This window comes from Phacochoerus africanus, chromosome 15 (genome assembly GCF_016906955.1).
Source record: "Phacochoerus africanus isolate WHEZ1 chromosome 15, ROS_Pafr_v1, whole genome shotgun sequence".
Taxonomy (NCBI): domain Eukaryota; kingdom Metazoa; phylum Chordata; class Mammalia; order Artiodactyla; family Suidae; genus Phacochoerus; species Phacochoerus africanus.
Window position 1 is genome coordinate 100,435,126 of NC_062558.1, and position 17,084 is coordinate 100,452,209.

General features: G+C 39.1%; 1 protein-coding gene and 1 non-coding gene across 5 annotated transcripts in view; one reads left to right on the top strand and one right to left on the bottom strand.

Moving 5' to 3' along the window:
- The window catches only part of PAPSS2 (3'-phosphoadenosine 5'-phosphosulfate synthase 2), a 90,323-nt gene extending 73,749 nt beyond the window's left edge, over positions 1–16,574 (top strand). For all 4 annotated transcript variants that reach the window (XM_047762400.1, XM_047762402.1, XM_047762399.1 and 1 more), the window contains 4 exons: positions 11,002–11,137; positions 12,335–12,603; positions 13,833–14,062; positions 14,629–16,574. In XM_047762400.1, coding sequence (XP_047618356.1) covers positions 11,002–11,137; positions 12,335–12,603; positions 13,833–14,062; positions 14,629–14,770 — 777 coding nt within the window. In that variant the 3' untranslated portion in view covers positions 14,771–16,574. The remainder of the gene's footprint in view (positions 1–11,001; positions 11,138–12,334; positions 12,604–13,832; positions 14,063–14,628) is intronic.
- LOC125117143 (U6atac minor spliceosomal RNA) lies at positions 1,547–1,669 on the bottom strand. Its single transcript, XR_007132507.1, has one exon. It is a non-coding gene; the product is annotated as a U6atac minor spliceosomal RNA (small nuclear RNA).
- Positions 16,575–17,084: the final 510 nt, after the last annotated feature.

A 17,084-nucleotide genomic window follows, 5' to 3' on the forward strand; every position in this document is an offset into this window, starting at 1 on the left:
ATCCTGATCCTAGTGTTGGAGCTCATCCTCTTTTCCTTTTCACACTCCTGTTGTCTGTGATTCCAAACCCGGCTCCTCTTTCACTGCTTCATTAGACTTCCTTAAAGCCTGTTTCCCATTCTTCTCTGTGTGTCCAGTTTTGTGAACTCTGCAGCTGTGGTCCCATACCTGCCTTTGGCAGGAGCCTTGGAAGGAAATGGGGACTTCTGGGCCACAAAACCTTTGGAAATTAGGCAGAGCCACTGGACCTCCCTTCCTGATAGCTGGACCTGTTCTGGAGACAGCTGGACCACCTTGGGGAGAGAGAGGTGCTGAGACCAGCTCAACAGGTTAGGGCTGAAAAACGGTGCTGTGAAACTTAAGGAAAAAGTTAACATAAAACAAGACACAGAGACATTTATCTTAATTAAAATTGGGAACCGGGGGACTCAAGGTCTCAGGGACCAAGAGTGCTGCCTCAAGAAACCACACTGCTTTTATTGTGCTCTTTAGGATTAAGTCAAGTGAGGAGGGGGCTATAGGTTTTTAAAATTATTTTAAAAGTTCTTTTATTATTTTAAAAGTCACATAGCTGGTAGATGGTTAAGCTTTTACTCTGACCTTTAGGCATTTAACAATCATTAGCATTTGAGGAAGCTTGGCGTTAGCTATCTACGCACAGCATCTAGAGAATCATCACTGTGCTTCCGCAAAAGGCATGCCTATCTGTGGCAGCCTGGCCTGGCAAGCCAGCCTGGTGTGCCTAGGTTTCCACCTTGGTTCTCTTTGCTAATGCATATTCTGCTAAGGACCCCTCATAAACCACTTGGGGCCATGAGGTTCCTCTTTCTCTTATTCTTAGGACATATCTGCACAGGTCTGGCATGCCTAGACCAATGCATTATGTCCTCATTCAGCTGACCCTATGAATAACTTATGCCTTTAGGTCTTTGTGCTTAAGCTTAAGTCGTTTACCAGCACTGTGACTGTTTTTCAAGCAGGAATATGGAGTAAAGTAAAGCAAGATAAGATGGAGTTTTCAGCAAAGAGACTAAGAAAATATTGTAGAAACATGTCTTGCAACAGAGATGTCCTTTGTCCCTCCTGATCGCAGAAATCCCAAGAGCACAGTTTCAGCACTGCTCCTCAGACATATTTTTGACTGAGGGAAGGTTCAACATTGCCTTTTTCAATAGAACAATATAGGGTGGACCCCTAGCGTCCAGAATGAGTTACTGCATGCCCAGGGAACTAGGGGTCTTAACTTCTCAATGTTTTATCTGTTAGTCTAACTCTAAGCAATGAGGCGAAAGTAAATGTATAGACGTAGGTATTTGACAACATTTTTGAGAGTTATACAACTATGATTCGACGGATAGATTAAGACTTTCTGTGAGATTTGTTTCAATGACTGAGGAGACACTTGCTTTTGGTTGTAATTGATTGCACTGCAATGTCATGTGGAACACAAGTTTATAGAAAAAATGAAGGTCGTGTTTTTCTTTTTTTTTCATCTTATTGAGATATAATTACCATACAATAACATATATATTTAAGGTGTACAATGTAAAAGCAACAGTTGGATGCCACAAAATAGGTAGCAACACATTAACCATTTAAGAGCTGTCAGGCCTGGGGCCTCTTCCATCCTTGTCAAGGAAAGTACTAGCCCTCCCCTTTTATCAAACATTGGCATGTTTTTCTTTTTCATTACTTTCACCATTCTTCACACCAGGTTCACACCTAATATTTGTGGGGCCCAGGGTAACAATACAAACTAAAGCCCAATGCCATATTTAAAAGTTACATATCTACCAAACTTAAAATACGTTTTATCTTTCTACTTTGACAGCTATGCATTGATCACAATCTGGAAGGCCAGGTTCAGATTGAGACTTCTTGGTCCAGTGCCTAAATATGGTGGTTTGAGAAGCTGGCTCTTGGCCTGCAGTCAACCCTTCTTTCTCTTTGTTTGGCCTTGTCCCATGTCATGAGGGCCTTTGGGTTGGCTTGTGGACATCGCAGGCTGAAAATGTGAGCTCTCTGCACACCCACTGCAGAGCCGCGATTTTTGCCAGCCCTCAAACTAGGACTGCCCTGGCTGTGTGTTCGCCCTGACAAGACAGGCTGGGAGATGAAGCTTTCCCACCCCAGCAGCCAACTTGGGGCAGATTGGGCAGGGAATTTCCAAGACCCAAGTCCACAGATCACAGTGTAGAGAGTAGATGCACACTCCAAGTGGGCCCTCCACTTAGGGGTGTCCTTGCCTGACAGAAGGGGCACCTCTGAAGAGGGCCAGAGCTGGGCCATCTGAAGTGTAAGGCAGTGTGCAGATGGTTCTTTCTAAAAGTCTCCGAGGGTTCCCTGGAGGCCTAGTGGTTAAGGAATCAGCATTGTTACTGCTGCAGCTTGGGTTTGATCCCTGGCCTGTCTGCCAGGGGAACAGCCAAAAAAAAAAAAAAAAAAAAGTCCCCACTCTCTGTTCCTCTCCAACCTTTCCTGAAGTCACTGTCTCAACTAATACTGGGTACTGAAAAGCGAGAGTATTGATCATAAGCTTAGTGAAATCCTCAGTGAGTGAAAAATGAGTCATTATCTATTATATATCTTATTTATTTGGTAAAAAAACACGTAACATAAAATTTACAGTTTTGAGGAGTTCCTGTCGTGATGCAGTGGAACGAATCTGACTAGGAACAGTGAGGTTGCCAGTTTGATCCCTGGCCTCCTCAGTGGGGTAAGGATCCGGCGTTGCTGTGAGCTGTGGTGTAGGATGCAAGCACGGCTTGGATCTGGCGTTGCTGTGGCTCTGGCGTAGGCCAGTGGCTACAGCTCCAATTCAACCCTAGCCTGGGAACCTCCATATGCTGTAGATGCAGCCCTAAAAAGACCAAAAAAAAAAAAATTACAATCTTGGAGTGCCTTGTGCAACAGGATCAATGGTGTCTTTGCAGTAGCAGGGACTCAGATTTGATCCCTGGCCTGGTACAGGATCCTGGTTTTATCCTTTGCAAATATTTTCTCCCATTCTGTAGGTTGTCTTTTTTGTTTATGGTTTCCTTTGCTGTGTAAAATCTTACAAGTTTGATTAGGTGCCATTTGTTTATTTTAGCTTTCATTTCTATTGCCTTGGGAGACTAACCTAAGAAAACATTGTTATAATTTATGCCAGAGAATGTTTTGTCTATGTTCTCTTGTAGGAATTTATCATCATGTCTTATGTTTAAGTCTTTAATCCTTTTTCGATTCTTTTTCCATATAGGTTATTATACAGCATTGACTAGGTTACCCTGTGCTGTATGGTAGGTCCTTGTTACACATCCATTTTATATACAGTAGTGTGCATATGTCAAGCCCAGCCTCTTAATATAGCTCTATCTCCTAACATTTCCCCTTTGGTAACCTAAAATTTTCTTTCCATTTCTTTGTATCATCTTCAATTTCCTTTATTAATGTTTGATATTTCTCATCATATAAATCTTTCACCTCCTTGGTCAAGTTGATTCCTAAGTATTTGTGTGTGATTTTAAAAGGTATTATTATTTTTAGGGCCACAGATGCATCATACAGAAGTTTGCAGGCTAGTGGTTGAATTGGAGCTACAGCTGCCAGCCTACACCACAGCCACATCAACGCCAGATCTGACTTGCATCTGTAACCTACACTGCAGCTCACAGCAATGCTGGATTCTTAACCCACTGAGCAGGTCCAGGGATTGAAAGTGGGCATCCTCATGGATACTGATCAGGATCATTACTGCTGAGCCACAACAGAACTTTTTTTTTTAACATTCCCTTTCTGATATTTCATTGTTAGCATAAAGAAATGCAACCAGGAGTTCCCATTGTGGCTCAGCAGGTTAAGAACCCAACTAGTATCCATGAGGATACTGGTTCAATCCCTTGCCTTGCTCAGTGAGTTAAAGGATCTGGTGTTGCCATGAGCTGTGGTATAGGTTGCAGACACGACTTGGATCTGGTATTGCTGTGCACTGTGGCATAGGCTGGCAGCTATAGCTCCAATTCAACTCGTAGCCTGGGAATTTCCATATACCACAGGTGTGGCCCTAAAAAAAAAAAAAAGAAAGAAAGAAAGAAAGAAAGAAAAGACATGCAATCAATTTCTGTATGTTAATGATGTATCTGCTACCTTGCTGAATTCGTTTTATCAGTTCTTTTAGTTTTTGTGTGGCATCTTTAGGGTTTTCTATATATAGTATCATGTCATCTGCATCTGCATCTAATGACAATTTTACTTCTTTCTTCCAATTTGGATCCCTTTTCTTTTTCTTGTCTTACTGTTGTGGCTAGGACTTCCAATACTATATGGAATAAAAGTGGTGAGAGTGGGCATCCTTGTTTATTCCAGATTTTAGTGGGAAGTCTTTCAGCTTTTCACCATTGAGTATTATATTGGCTCTAGGTCTAAATAACTTTCATTTGGTTATACCAGTTTTGTAAAAGTTTCTTTTTATCATGAATGGATGTTGAGTTTTTATCAAATGTCTTTTCTACATCTATTGAGATGATCATGCAGTTTTTGTCTTTTCTTTTGTTGATGAAGTGTATCACACTGACGATGAATAGTGTGAGACAGATCCATCATGGTCATGATGTATGATCATTTTTATGTGCTGTTGGATTTGGTTTGCTTTTTTTTTTTTTTTGAGAATTTTTGCATCTATATTCATCAAACATATTGACCTATAATTTTCTTTTTCTTTTGGTTTGGTTATCAGGGTGTTGGTGGCTTCATAGAATGTCTTTGGGAATGTTTCCTCCTCTTCAATCTTTTGAGAAAGTTTGAGAAAGACTGTATAAGTTCTTTGTGTGTTTCATAGAATTTGGCTGTGAAACCATTTGGTTCTGTACTTTTGTTTGTAGAGGGAGTTTTTTTTTTTTTTTTTTTAAACACATTCTATTTCACTCCTAGTGATTGGTCTGTTCAGATTATCTATTTCTTCTTGATTCAATTTTGGTGTGCTGTATGTTTCTAGACACTTATCTATTTCTTCCAGATTGTCGAATTTGTTGTTCATGGTATTCCCTTATGGATTTTTGTATTTCTTTGATATCAGTTGTTATTTCTCCTTTTTCATTTCATATTTTGTATGGGTTCTCTCTTCTTTGTGAGCCCTGCCAGAAGTTTGTCAATTTTGTTTAACCTTTTAAGAACCAGCTATTTTTTTCTATTGTTGTTTAATCTCTATTTATTTCCTCTCTGCTATTATTTCCTTTCTTCTGCTGACTCTAGGTTTTGTTTGTTCTTTTTTCTAATTCTTTTAAGTGATAGATTAGGTTGAATTTTTTTTTTTTGAGGAAGGCCTATATTGCTAGAAATTTCCCTCTATGAACTATTTTTGCTGCATCCCATAGCTTTTGTATTGTTTGTCTCAAGGTATTTTTATTCCTTTTCAGTTTCCTTGTTGACCTATTGGTTTTATAGTAGCATGTTGTTTAGTCTCAACATAATCATTTTTTCTCATTTCTTTTTCTGTGTCTTATTTCTAGTTTTATGCCATTGTGGTCAGAAAAGATATTTGAAATAATTTCTATTCTCATAGTTGTTGAGGCTTGTTTTGTGTCTTAGTATATGGTTGATCCTAGAGAATGTTCCATGTGAATTTGAAAAGAATGTGTATTCTGATTTTTTTGGATGTAATGTCCAGAAAATATCAATTAAATCTAACTTCTCTATTGTATAATTTAGGATCTCTGTTGTCTTATTGATCTTATGTCTGGAAGATCTGTCCATTCATGTGAGTTGGGATTAAAGTCTCCTACCATTATTGTATTCCCTCTATCTCTGTATTTGTTTTATGAATTTGGATGCTCCTATATTAAGTGCATATACTCAAGAGTAATATCCACTTCTTGAATTGATCCTTTGATTATATGCTGTCCTTGTTTATAGCCATTATTTTTAAATCTATTTTGTCTGATATGAGTAACATGATCCCCCTCCTTCTTGTCATTTCTGCTTGCATGAAATATCTTTCCCATTCTTTCATTTTCAATCTCTGTGTGTCCTCTGCCCTAAAGTGGGTCTCTTGTAGGCAGCATATTGTAGGGTTTTTTTCTCTTTTTTTGGCCACACTTGTGACATATGGAAATTCCCAGGCCAGGGATTGAATCCAAGCTGCAGCTGTGACATATGCCACAGTTGTGGCAATGTCGGGTCCTTAACCCACTGGTCAGGGCTGGGGATTGACCTGTGCTGCCTCAGAGACAACACCAGACCCTTAACTTTAACTGGCTGTACCACAGTGGGAACTACCCAGTATGTATCTTTTGATTGGAGCATTTAGACCATTGATATTTAAGGTAATTATTGATAGATAGGTATTTATTGCCATTTTAAACCTTGTTTTCCAGTTGATTCTGTTTGTTCTTTGTGATTTGATGATTTCCTTTTACTTTATGCTTGTGTTCTCTTCGTTTCTTGTGAACCTATTTTATGTTTTGAATTTGTGATTACCCTGTTTTTCAAGTATGTTAAACCCCTTCCTATTTTAGATAGTCATATAGGCTCACACTCGCAAATAAATAAATAAATATTCTGCATTTTCTTACTCTTCTCCCTTATGATTCTTATGTCCTCTTTTACATCTTCATATTTATCTTTTTGCTGTTCGTTTTGGTTATCATTGCTTCCATTTTTTTTTAATCTGTATACTCAAATAATTTATTTTAATTTTAATTTTTTATCTTTTTAGGGCCACACCTGGGGCATATGGAGGTTCCCAGGCTAGGGGTCAAATTGGAGCTGTTGCTGCCAGCCTACACCACAGCCACAGCAATGCCAATAATTTATCTTTCAATTGTGATTTTCTCTTTCCTACAGCTTCTTGCTTCTTTTCTATTTAGAGAAGACCTTTCAATATTTCTTTTAGGGTAGGTTTAGTATTGCTGTATTATTTTAGTTTTGCTTGTCTGAGAAATTCTTTATCCATCTTTCTGGGCAAAGTATTCTAGGTTGCAAATTTTTCCCTTTTAGGATTTTGAATATATTTTGCCCCCCCCCCCCTTCTGGCTCATAACATTTCTGTAGAGAAATCAGCTGATGGCCTTATGGAAGTTCACTTGTAATTAACTTTGTTTTATTCTCGCTGCCTTTAGAATCCTCCATCTTCAATTTTTGCCATTTTATTTATGTCTTAGCTTAGTTCTGTTTAAGTTCATCTTGTTTGAGACCCTCTGTGCTTCCTGTCCTTAAGATATGTTTCCTTCTTTAGGTTTGGGAATTTTTTGGCTGTAATTTCTTCCAATACATTTTCAATCTCTTTGTCGTCTTCTGGAATCCCTATTATGCACAGATTGGCATGCTTTATAGTATCCTATAGTTTTCTGATATTGCTTTCATTCTCTTTTATTTGGCTCACCCCCATAAACATGCAGATTTATTTTAAATCAATATGATACAGATTGGTTTTGCAGTTTTTAATACACTGAAATAGAACTTTCTAAACACAGCAGTATCTGCCTGTGCAACAAATATCTGTAAGGTAAAATAAGGGGTTTTAAAAGAAATACATCTGCATGAACAAATCAGATGAAAAGCCTGGAAAACTTTCTATATTCCTTCTGGATTAAAAAACCCCAAAATTATTAATGGCTCAATATACTACACTGCTAAAGGAAGATGGGAAAAGGCTGTGAGTTTTGTTGTAAGAGCTCTTATTGTAAAATCTATTTCCCAGCGTTCCCATTGTGGCTCAGTGGGTTAAGAACCTGACTCATATCCATAACGATGTGGGTTCGATCCCTGGCCTCACTCAGAGGGTTAAGGATCCATCATTGCCATAAGCTGCAGTATAGGTCACAGATACAGCTTGTATCCCACATTGCTATGGCTATGGTGCAGGCCAGCAGCTGCAGCTCCAATTTGACCCCTAGCCTGGAACATCCATGTGTCTCAGGTATGGCACTAAAAAGGAAAACAAAACAAAACAAAACCTAATTTCATATTATGATTCTGTTAGAGCCATCTTCAAAATTACAAAAGAGGAGAGGCTTCATCAGCTACATTTTCACAAAAATAGCTGCAGTGTTAACATTAATATGTGACAAGGTATTCATATCTAGGCAAATGACAATTATACCACTGTAACTAATTGTTACTACCTCAGGAGAATGGAAAGTCTGTATACTTTCAACTGAATCTTGTATCTTATAGCACTAAAAACTAATAGCCATGGCACCGGAATAAAATTTTTTGTGAAGTATCTAGAATATTATTACTAGGGAAATACAAAAAGTGAGGTAAGTGTACCTTTTCCCCAGAACTTTTGAAGACAGAGGTTTTAAGCAATTAAGGCACTTGAGAACATCAGGTGTATGTACAAATGTGAAAGTAAAACAAACTAGCTGTAACAGTAAATCTTCATTTTAAGAACCTTTAATTATCTAAATGTAAGGAATTTTGGCTTATGATAGGGACAAAAAAAGTTTCTATAGGCTAAAGAAACCAAAACAAAAAAAAAACCTTAATGACCTAGAAAAGCAAAAGCTCATTTTCCCTGGATTAATCCAATGTTTCAAAGGTGGGGAAGAAGTACCCCTCTAAACCTGAAAAAATTAGTGCTTCATAAGGAAACTAAAGAAATAAAAGTATGCATTCTTGCCATACTACAGTAATTGAAACTAAGAAGAAAAAAGGATGGGAGAGTAGAAAGAAGAAATACCATCTCTTTATCCTGGGCAATCATCATTAAAAATCCACATAATACAATCAACTAAAAATCCTTGGAATTTCTGAAATTACACTGCTTACATTTGCTATCTGGAAACGTAAAATGATTGTCCCATTTTAAATAGGAAATGATTATAAAACAACTCATTTCTTTGTTGCCTAATAGAAGTTACTTTTCAAGAAAGCTTAGTGGAAATTCCTTTTAGGTATGGCAGTGTGAGGATACTTTTTTGAAGTACAAAGGAAAACATAATTAAATCAACTTTATCTCCTCCATACATTTGAACAGCCATAAGAAAAATGTAGGCAGGTTTAATAGATGAAGGCTTTTGACTTTCTATAACATCCTTTGGTTTAAGTTACTCAGGCTTGAAATAAAGTAGGTAAGTTTTCAATTAAATACTAACAGCATGGTTCTAAAAGCATGTTTACTAACTGCTCACATCAACAATTACATTCTCAGACCTTTTCCTTTTATTAATGTGAAAGAACAAATCAACATTTTAAGTTATAGTCTACCTTTCAATCTGTCTTTTAAGGCACTGTTCTTTATTTTCTCAATGATACAAGGTCCTTTGATGCTCATTTGGCACATTCTTCTCCATTCTAGTCACTAAACTACATCCTGAGTTAGGATGAAAAGAATGCAGTTCTAGGATTTAAAATAACTACATTTAAACTGCCAAAAAAATCATAAGGTTGTCTCCACAGGATGATATTTTCCATCACTTATAAAGTTACATTTGACATGTCAAGAGGAGAGAACAGGAGTTCCCGTTGTGGTTCAGTGGTTAACGAATCCAACTAGGAACCATGAGGTTGTGGGTTCAATCCCTGGCCTTGCTCAGTGGGTTAAGGATCCAGCGTTGCCATGAGCTGTGGTGTACGTTACAGCCGAAGTTGGATGCTGCATTGCTGTGGCTCTGGCATAGGCCCGGGGCTACTGCTCTGACTCATCCCTTAGCCTGGGAACCTCCATATGCCGCAGGAGCGACCCAAGAAATGGCAAAAAGACAAAAAAAAAAAAAGAGAGAGGACATAATCCCACAGCAGCAGCCATTTAAAATAAAACAGCCACAGGATTCATGCAGAGTATTTTAAATATTTCCATTGAGCAAAATGATTGAACTGGTTTTTCTTTAAGGGCCATGCTCCTATATGTATCCTTAGAAAATTTAAAGATCCTAGAATAGTGTCTTCCATGTGGAACATCTTGAAAGTTATTTTGGTTTCAGTTACATGCCAATCCTTGTTAATTTAGCCGGTCTGTTTGCAGAATGTGGTAATTTCGTTCTTTAGATTTACAGGCTTTATAGAGAAAGAAAATTACAACCTGCACACCCAAGACAAGGACAATTCCTCCAATGAAACTGGCTGCATCAAAGGCAGACCTCTACATAGGTTGAGCAGTAGGAGTTAAAGTGGTATTACCTGTACCTGATGTATTAGCTGCGGTCAAAGATGGAGAAGGGGAAGGCAGAGTTGTGGGTTTTGCTGTAGAATTGGTTGGTGATAGTTTAGCAGTGGGCACAGAATTCTGTGCCAGTTACTACCTGGCAATCACTAACTGTGGAATTATCTGAACAGTAGATTTTACCTTACATTCTATTCAAAAGCAGGTAATGTTATCAGCGTTAGTGTCAAAACAGGAAACAGCTATTGTTGCTTTCACAGATTTCTGGTGCTGGAGTGGTGACCCTTGGGAACGATGGTGGCACGAGGGTTGTCTGGGTGCTTGACGGTAAAGCCAAGGGTGTAGCCATGTTCAGGTGATCCACGGTCAGCACACCTCGAGGCTCCACTCCCCCCATGTAGCTTTTTGTCTGCTGTTCTGATTGGGTGATTTCCATTATTCTATCCTCCAGATCATTTATTTGTTCTGCTACATTATTATTATTATTATTATTATTATTATTTTTTGCTATTCACTGCCTTTAGCTCAGTTTTCATCTCAGCAAATGAGTTTTCTAATTTTTCTTGGCATCCCTTTACAGTTTCTAGTTCCTTTTTACAGTAATCTGCATTTGTCAATGGCTTTAATTCCCTGAGTATTTCCATTATCTCCTTCTTGAACTCAGGGTCTATTAGAATGAAGAGGTCTCTTTCATTGTTTTTTCAGGGGAATTCTCTTTGCTTTTTAATTGGGAGTGGTTCCTCTGCTTCTTCATTTTACCTTTATTTCTCTGAGTTTAGGAGAAACAATCTACTGTGCTAGAAATGTTGAAGAACTGCCTTCAGCAGTTCAAGCAACCCAAGATTGGTCCTGAAGGAGAATTTTTTTTAGAAATAGCAATATTAATCACTAATAACTTTAAATATTGGTCTTTCTAGATGGTGATGGAAAGTGGGGACTGGCTGGTTGGTGGTGACCTTCAGGTGCTGGAGAGAATAAGGTGGAATGATGGGTTGGACCAATACCGCCTGACACCACTGGAGATCAAACGGAAATGTAAAGAAATGAACGCTGGTATGTAGCTGGCTCTACTGTATTTATTACTACTTCTTACCACCCTCTGATTACAGAAGTAAGGATATCAGGAATCGGCATGTTTATAGTTTTGCAAAGCTGGGAACATTTTCTATTGTTATGTCCATTGATATGTAAACAGTTTATATAAAGTTTAACTACCGGAATATTTTGCAGAAGTTCACAATATGCATTGATAAAAAGATACCTAAAGTATATTTATTACGTGAAAAAGCAAATTGCATAATATGTATAGCATAATTTTGGAAAACAAAATAAAATATAATAATTGTTTTTTAAACCTGTGGAGTTCCTGTCTGGAGCAGTAGGTTAAAATCTGACAGCAGTGGCTGTGGAGGTGCAGGTTTGACCCCTGGCCCAGTGTAGTGGGTTAAAGATTTGGTGTTTGCCCCAGCTGCAGCTTGGTTTAATCCCTGGCCCAGGAACATCCATATGCTGTAGGTATGGCCATTCAAAAACAAAACAAAACACCCTGAATTACCTGTGTGTGTAGAAGAGGAAGTCTCTGGTAGCATATGCAGCAAAATGAGGAAGACTACCTCTCTAGGGATGAAGCTGGACCAAGAGGAAGAGAAGATTTTCACTTCACATATTTTGAAAAAGACAAATTTTTATATTCTATCATATATTTATATTCTGTTTTTTACACCCTATTTGGGCTTTTCTGTATTTCTGTAATGGACATAAATTTCTTTCATAACCAGGAAGAAAAACTAAGCCTCTCAAGTCCATCACTAAGTAGAGAAGTTATGAAGATTTCCTTAAAGTGAGAGTGAAATATTTTTTGCATCTTTAAATTGTTAAAACATTTCACAGACCCCAGAAAATGCTCCTTATCAATACTCCCCCAAGGGAACTGAGACTGGAGCAGGGTCTAAGAGGAGTGATTAACGCCAGCCACTGCCTGAGCTTTGTTTGCAGGAAAGGTCTTGGCAACTGATGTTCTCATTTCTGAGCCAGGCTCTCCCTTTGGGGCTTCCTGCCTCTGCATCCTGACCCTGTCTAAGCAGTCTGGCACTGATTGGTACCTTTGTAGTAACACACCCAGAGACCTAGGTGGATTCTCCAGCCAATTATTTAAAAATGGATATAACAAGTGCACTAAACAATAAACACAGCCATGTCTTTTCCCTTCTGTTCTTACAGAGACATTGCATGTCTGCTTTCCTTTTCCAGATGCAGTGTTTGCATTCCAGTTGCGCAATCCTGTCCACAATGGCCATGCTCTGTTGATGCAGGATACCCGCCGCCGGCTCCTGGAGAGGGGCTATAAGCATCCAGTTCTCCTGCTCCACCCTCTAGGTGGCTGGACCAAGGATGATGATGTGCCCCTGGACTGGAGAATGAAGCAGCACTCAGCTGTGCTGGAGGAAGAGGTTCTAGATCCCAAGTCAACCATTGTTGCCATCTTCCCATCTCCCATGTTATATGCTGGCCCTACAGAGGTGAGCAGTTCCCTGAGCTGGGCTATGGGACTCAGAAAAGCAGGTCAAATTCTACCTTGAGGTGCAAAAGAATCCCTGGGATTCTTCTTCCTGGTGAGCAGATTCTGAAATCTCCGGGTCTCTCTTTTTTAACCAACTTAATTATATTTCCATCTAGTATTTATAAAAATGCTAGAAAATACCACATCAAATCTGTTGGTGTATGAATGAAGTGGATAACACAGCTTACCTTTATTCAGTTTCAGAAGTCCTAGTTACTCTTAGGTGATTCACTCCGTGAGTGGCACTAGAAGGGAGAGGATGTCTTTAAAAGCCTAATATCTCCTGTTTATCAGAGCCCAATAAGCCTATCAAACAGACTTTTTGTGGTGCAGTGGACTTGAACAAATTTGCAGGACGTATGAGAACTGAAAGGGCCTCAACCTTTGGAATGCTCCGACAGAGTTTAGTGAATTATTCTCTTCAACCAGATCAAAGTTCCAGGCTCCTTGCTCTCTTCCACATCTTCTATGTTTCTATATGAACTTAAAAGGGGGCAACTTGTAAGTTCCTGTTGTGGCCAGTGGTAATGAACCCAACTAGTATCCACAAGGATGGGGCTTCAATCCCTGGCCTCACTCAATGGGTTGAGTACCCGGTGTTGCAGTGAGCTGTGGTGTAGGTCACAGATGCAGCTTGGATCCTGCATTGCTGTGGCTATGGTATAGGCCTATAGCTGCAGCTCCAAGTCGACCCCAAGCCTGGGAACTTCCATATGCTGGAGGTGTGGCTCTAAAAAGCAAAACAAAAAGAAAGAAAAAAAAATGGAATCAACGTCTGCATTTGAAAGTTAGATTATTGGCAGTCAGATGATAAGAGATATTGAACTTTGTAATTTCCCTTAAACTGTGACTTATTTTGATTAGGGAACTGGCAAGTAAAATCCATATAGTTCTATAGAACAGTACTCCCTGAGTGTTCCTGGGCTGTTTATCTGAAGATATCAGGAAATATAACCTCAGGTTCTAAAAGGGAGGATACTTAGCTTTAAGGCTCCTGTATCTTATCTGGTATAAACAAGCAGAAGAAGACAGCAAGAGTATTGGACACCTCGCTGACTTTCCTGCAATTATTAGTTGACTCATATCACTGAATTACGTTAAAAGCAGAATAAAGGATTGTTTCTGTAAACAGGGACCCACAGGATTGGCCAGTGATGATCAGCATGTCCTATATGTGATGTTTTCTAGGTCCAGTGGCACTGCAGGTCCCGGATGATTGCAGGGGCCAATTTCTACATTGTAGGCCGGGACCCTGCAGGAATGCCCCACCCTGAGACCAAGAAAGACCTGTATGAACCCACTCATGGGGGAAAGGTCTTGACTATGGCTCCTGGCCTCACCTCTGTGGAAATCATTCCATTCCGAGTGGCTGCCTACAACAAAGCGAAAAAAGCCATGGACTTCTATGATCCAGCAAGGTAGGTTTTTAGAGGAAAATTCTTTAATCAACATCTGTTCAACTAGAATGATGAGGCAGAAATTTTGGAAAACTCCTCCGTGTGTGTCCACATACTGCTAATTGGAATCAGTCCCTTGGAAGCCAAGACCTGCTTATGTGTTTTGTGTTCCCTAAAATTGTAGTACAGCCCCTTGCATTCAGCCTGTAAGTATTTATTTTTTAAACATATATTCCTTGAGCATGCACTGAGTGCCTGGCACATTAAAGAAAGTGAATGCAGAAAAACATTTCAATGAGTAATTGTAAGAGCACTCACAGTGCTCAGAGTTCACCTAAGTATGCAGAGAAACAGAAGACCCTTCCCGTGAACTGAGTAGGTACACAGTAGGTACTGAATGGATAGCTGCCATCATTTCCCTTTCTCCCACAAGTTCCTTTACTGAAGTTAGTGAACTGCTTATTTTAGAAAATGCAGCATTTTACAGAAAGAAAATATGTGGACTAAGAACCCATAGCCTAGTCCTGGGATCTTGAAGGCAGATGTTATTTACCTGTGCTGAGTCCTTTGCTGCTACCCCATAACAGGCACAATGAGTTCGACTTCATCTCAGGAACTCGAATGAGGAAGCTGGCCCGGGAAGGAGAAAATCCCCCAGATGGCTTCATGGCCCCCAAAGCATGGAAAGTCCTGACAGATTATTACAGGTCCCTGGAGAAGAACAACTAGAAGTCCTTCAGCACCAGTTTCTTTCTGAAGTGCTCTTTGATTTCCTTTTCTATTTTTGTGATTAGATGCTTTGTATCCAACTGCTTCTCAATGACTGATTTTAAAGTTAGTGTTTTATAATAAGGTAAAAATGTCTATAATTTAAAGTCAACACACACACATATATATACACATACACACCTATACCCACACATGTATATCTGTATGTATGTGTATATATAGGTAAAGCAAAACTTTATATATATATGTATATATATATATATAAAGCAAAACTGAAGACCTAATCTTAACAGGTAAAAGCTACATTGTTATCATTTCAGAAAAAAATAAGATATATTCTCTACTGCATCTGAGCAGGAGGTCCTAGATTTCTTAAAGCTTTGACCATGTGTCCAGTTTACCTGCCAAAAAGTAAAGCGTATTTTCCAGTTTAAGTCTTGCCAGCTTGCACTATCCCAATGTCATACACCAGTAGTAAAAGAAATCAGATGGACAGTTCCTTCTATAGAGCTGAAAAAAATAAAACAAAAAAACAACCCTCACCCTGAATGAGGTGTGGCTCACATCAAGATTCTTGCTAATATTTCGTCTCGGGCCTATCCAGCCTTACAGCCCAGTCTCTTATGTGCCAAAGAATGACCTGACTGGAGAAACCAAATGTGTGAAAATGTGCAGTTATCTCAGAGATCTATGCAATCAAGTTCTGCCACAGAAGTTACACTGCCTAATAGGAAGAGAAGTCTTAATACTTTGCTGTGAATAATATAACTGTAGTTAAACAGAGATTTTAAATAGTATAAAGGGCTTAGTTGAAAAGATTTGTACCCAGGGCTCAAACAACCTGGCAATGTTGTGGAAAGTTAATGTTTCTCCTCTTTGCTGTGGACATTGTGTCCTAGGGAGAGGCTGCATCTATTGACTGCAGTGGCATCGGCTGTGACCCAGAACAATTCACACTATCAGACTAGCAAGCTGCTGGAACTGGACAAAAATGCAGAAAACTCCAACCCTTTCATCCTACAGATGACCAAGCTAGGATGATTCACAGGCGCAGTCTTCACGAACTAATGAGCACTGTAATGACAGTGCCAAAATGGCATCCTTAGGAAGTACTGGTGGCACTGACTTCCAGGCCAGTGCTCTGTCTACACTGTACAGCACAGGAGCTAGACCTGGTTCCTCCCAACTGCTTAACAAAACTCCTTGAATGGAAGGCACTTACAAAGCAGCTTTCTTGGATGCTAAAAGGTCCAGGGTTTTCCAAACTTAGCTAATTTTATTACAGTTGGAAAAAATACTTTTCCCAAAGACTCATGCTGTTCTGAGATATCCAACTGCTGATGGCTTTACTTTCTGGGAGGCCATCTTTTGCACCTTATGCATAATTCCTTGTTACTAAGGAATATATGAAGAAATAGTACTTTTTGTACATAGGTCTCTCTGGAAGAGACTTAGACTGGAAAGAGAAAACTGATTTTTTTTCATATTCAGTTTTTAAAAATGCTAATCCTAGCTAATGAAAGTTCTTCTGAGAATAAATTACATACAATGGCCACAGCAAAGTATGTCTTTAATAGTATAGTGCCTATATCCACGTAATCAGAGGTCCTCACTACTGCCTTTTTAAAAATGGCATATTTACTGAAAACTGGAGACAAGTTATAGTGCCTTAACCAACATATTTTGTGATTTTTAAAAATATATTTAAAACTGCTCTTCTGCTCTAGTACTATACTTAGTGCAAATGATTATTTCTATGTACAATTGATGTTTGTTCTTATTTTAATAAATTTCTCAAAACGAAGGCTGAGTTGTTTCTGCCTATCACATCAAGTACGGGTTGATCATCAGTCGGCTGAGGCCCTTGTGACTTTGGAGAGAAACAACAGACCATAATTAAGAGGCTATTTGTCTTTGTTCATGTCATTTTTTTTAAAGCTGTGATGTGAATGACACATGATCTCAGCCAAGCACTGCAGTGATATTTTCAGAGATGACTGTGTTTCTCAGGGAACTCACCCCAGGATTTCAACGCATGGGGGATCCGTTGACCTCTCAAAATTTTTTCTAACTTGTTCCCTTTTCTTCAAAGTGCTTCCAAAGAGTTTCACCAGCAGGGTTGGGAGCATTTGCATTTTTCCCACAACTCCCACATCTCTACTTACCTTAGCAGCTGCTACTGGTATACCCAGAAAGGATACCTTTTTCTACCCACACCTTCAGTGGCCTTCTGATAGGCCTGGAGATTTGGGGTTTTTTCCCTTCTTGAGTCCCTGCTTCCCTTCTCTCCTGAAGGTTTCATGCATATCTTTGC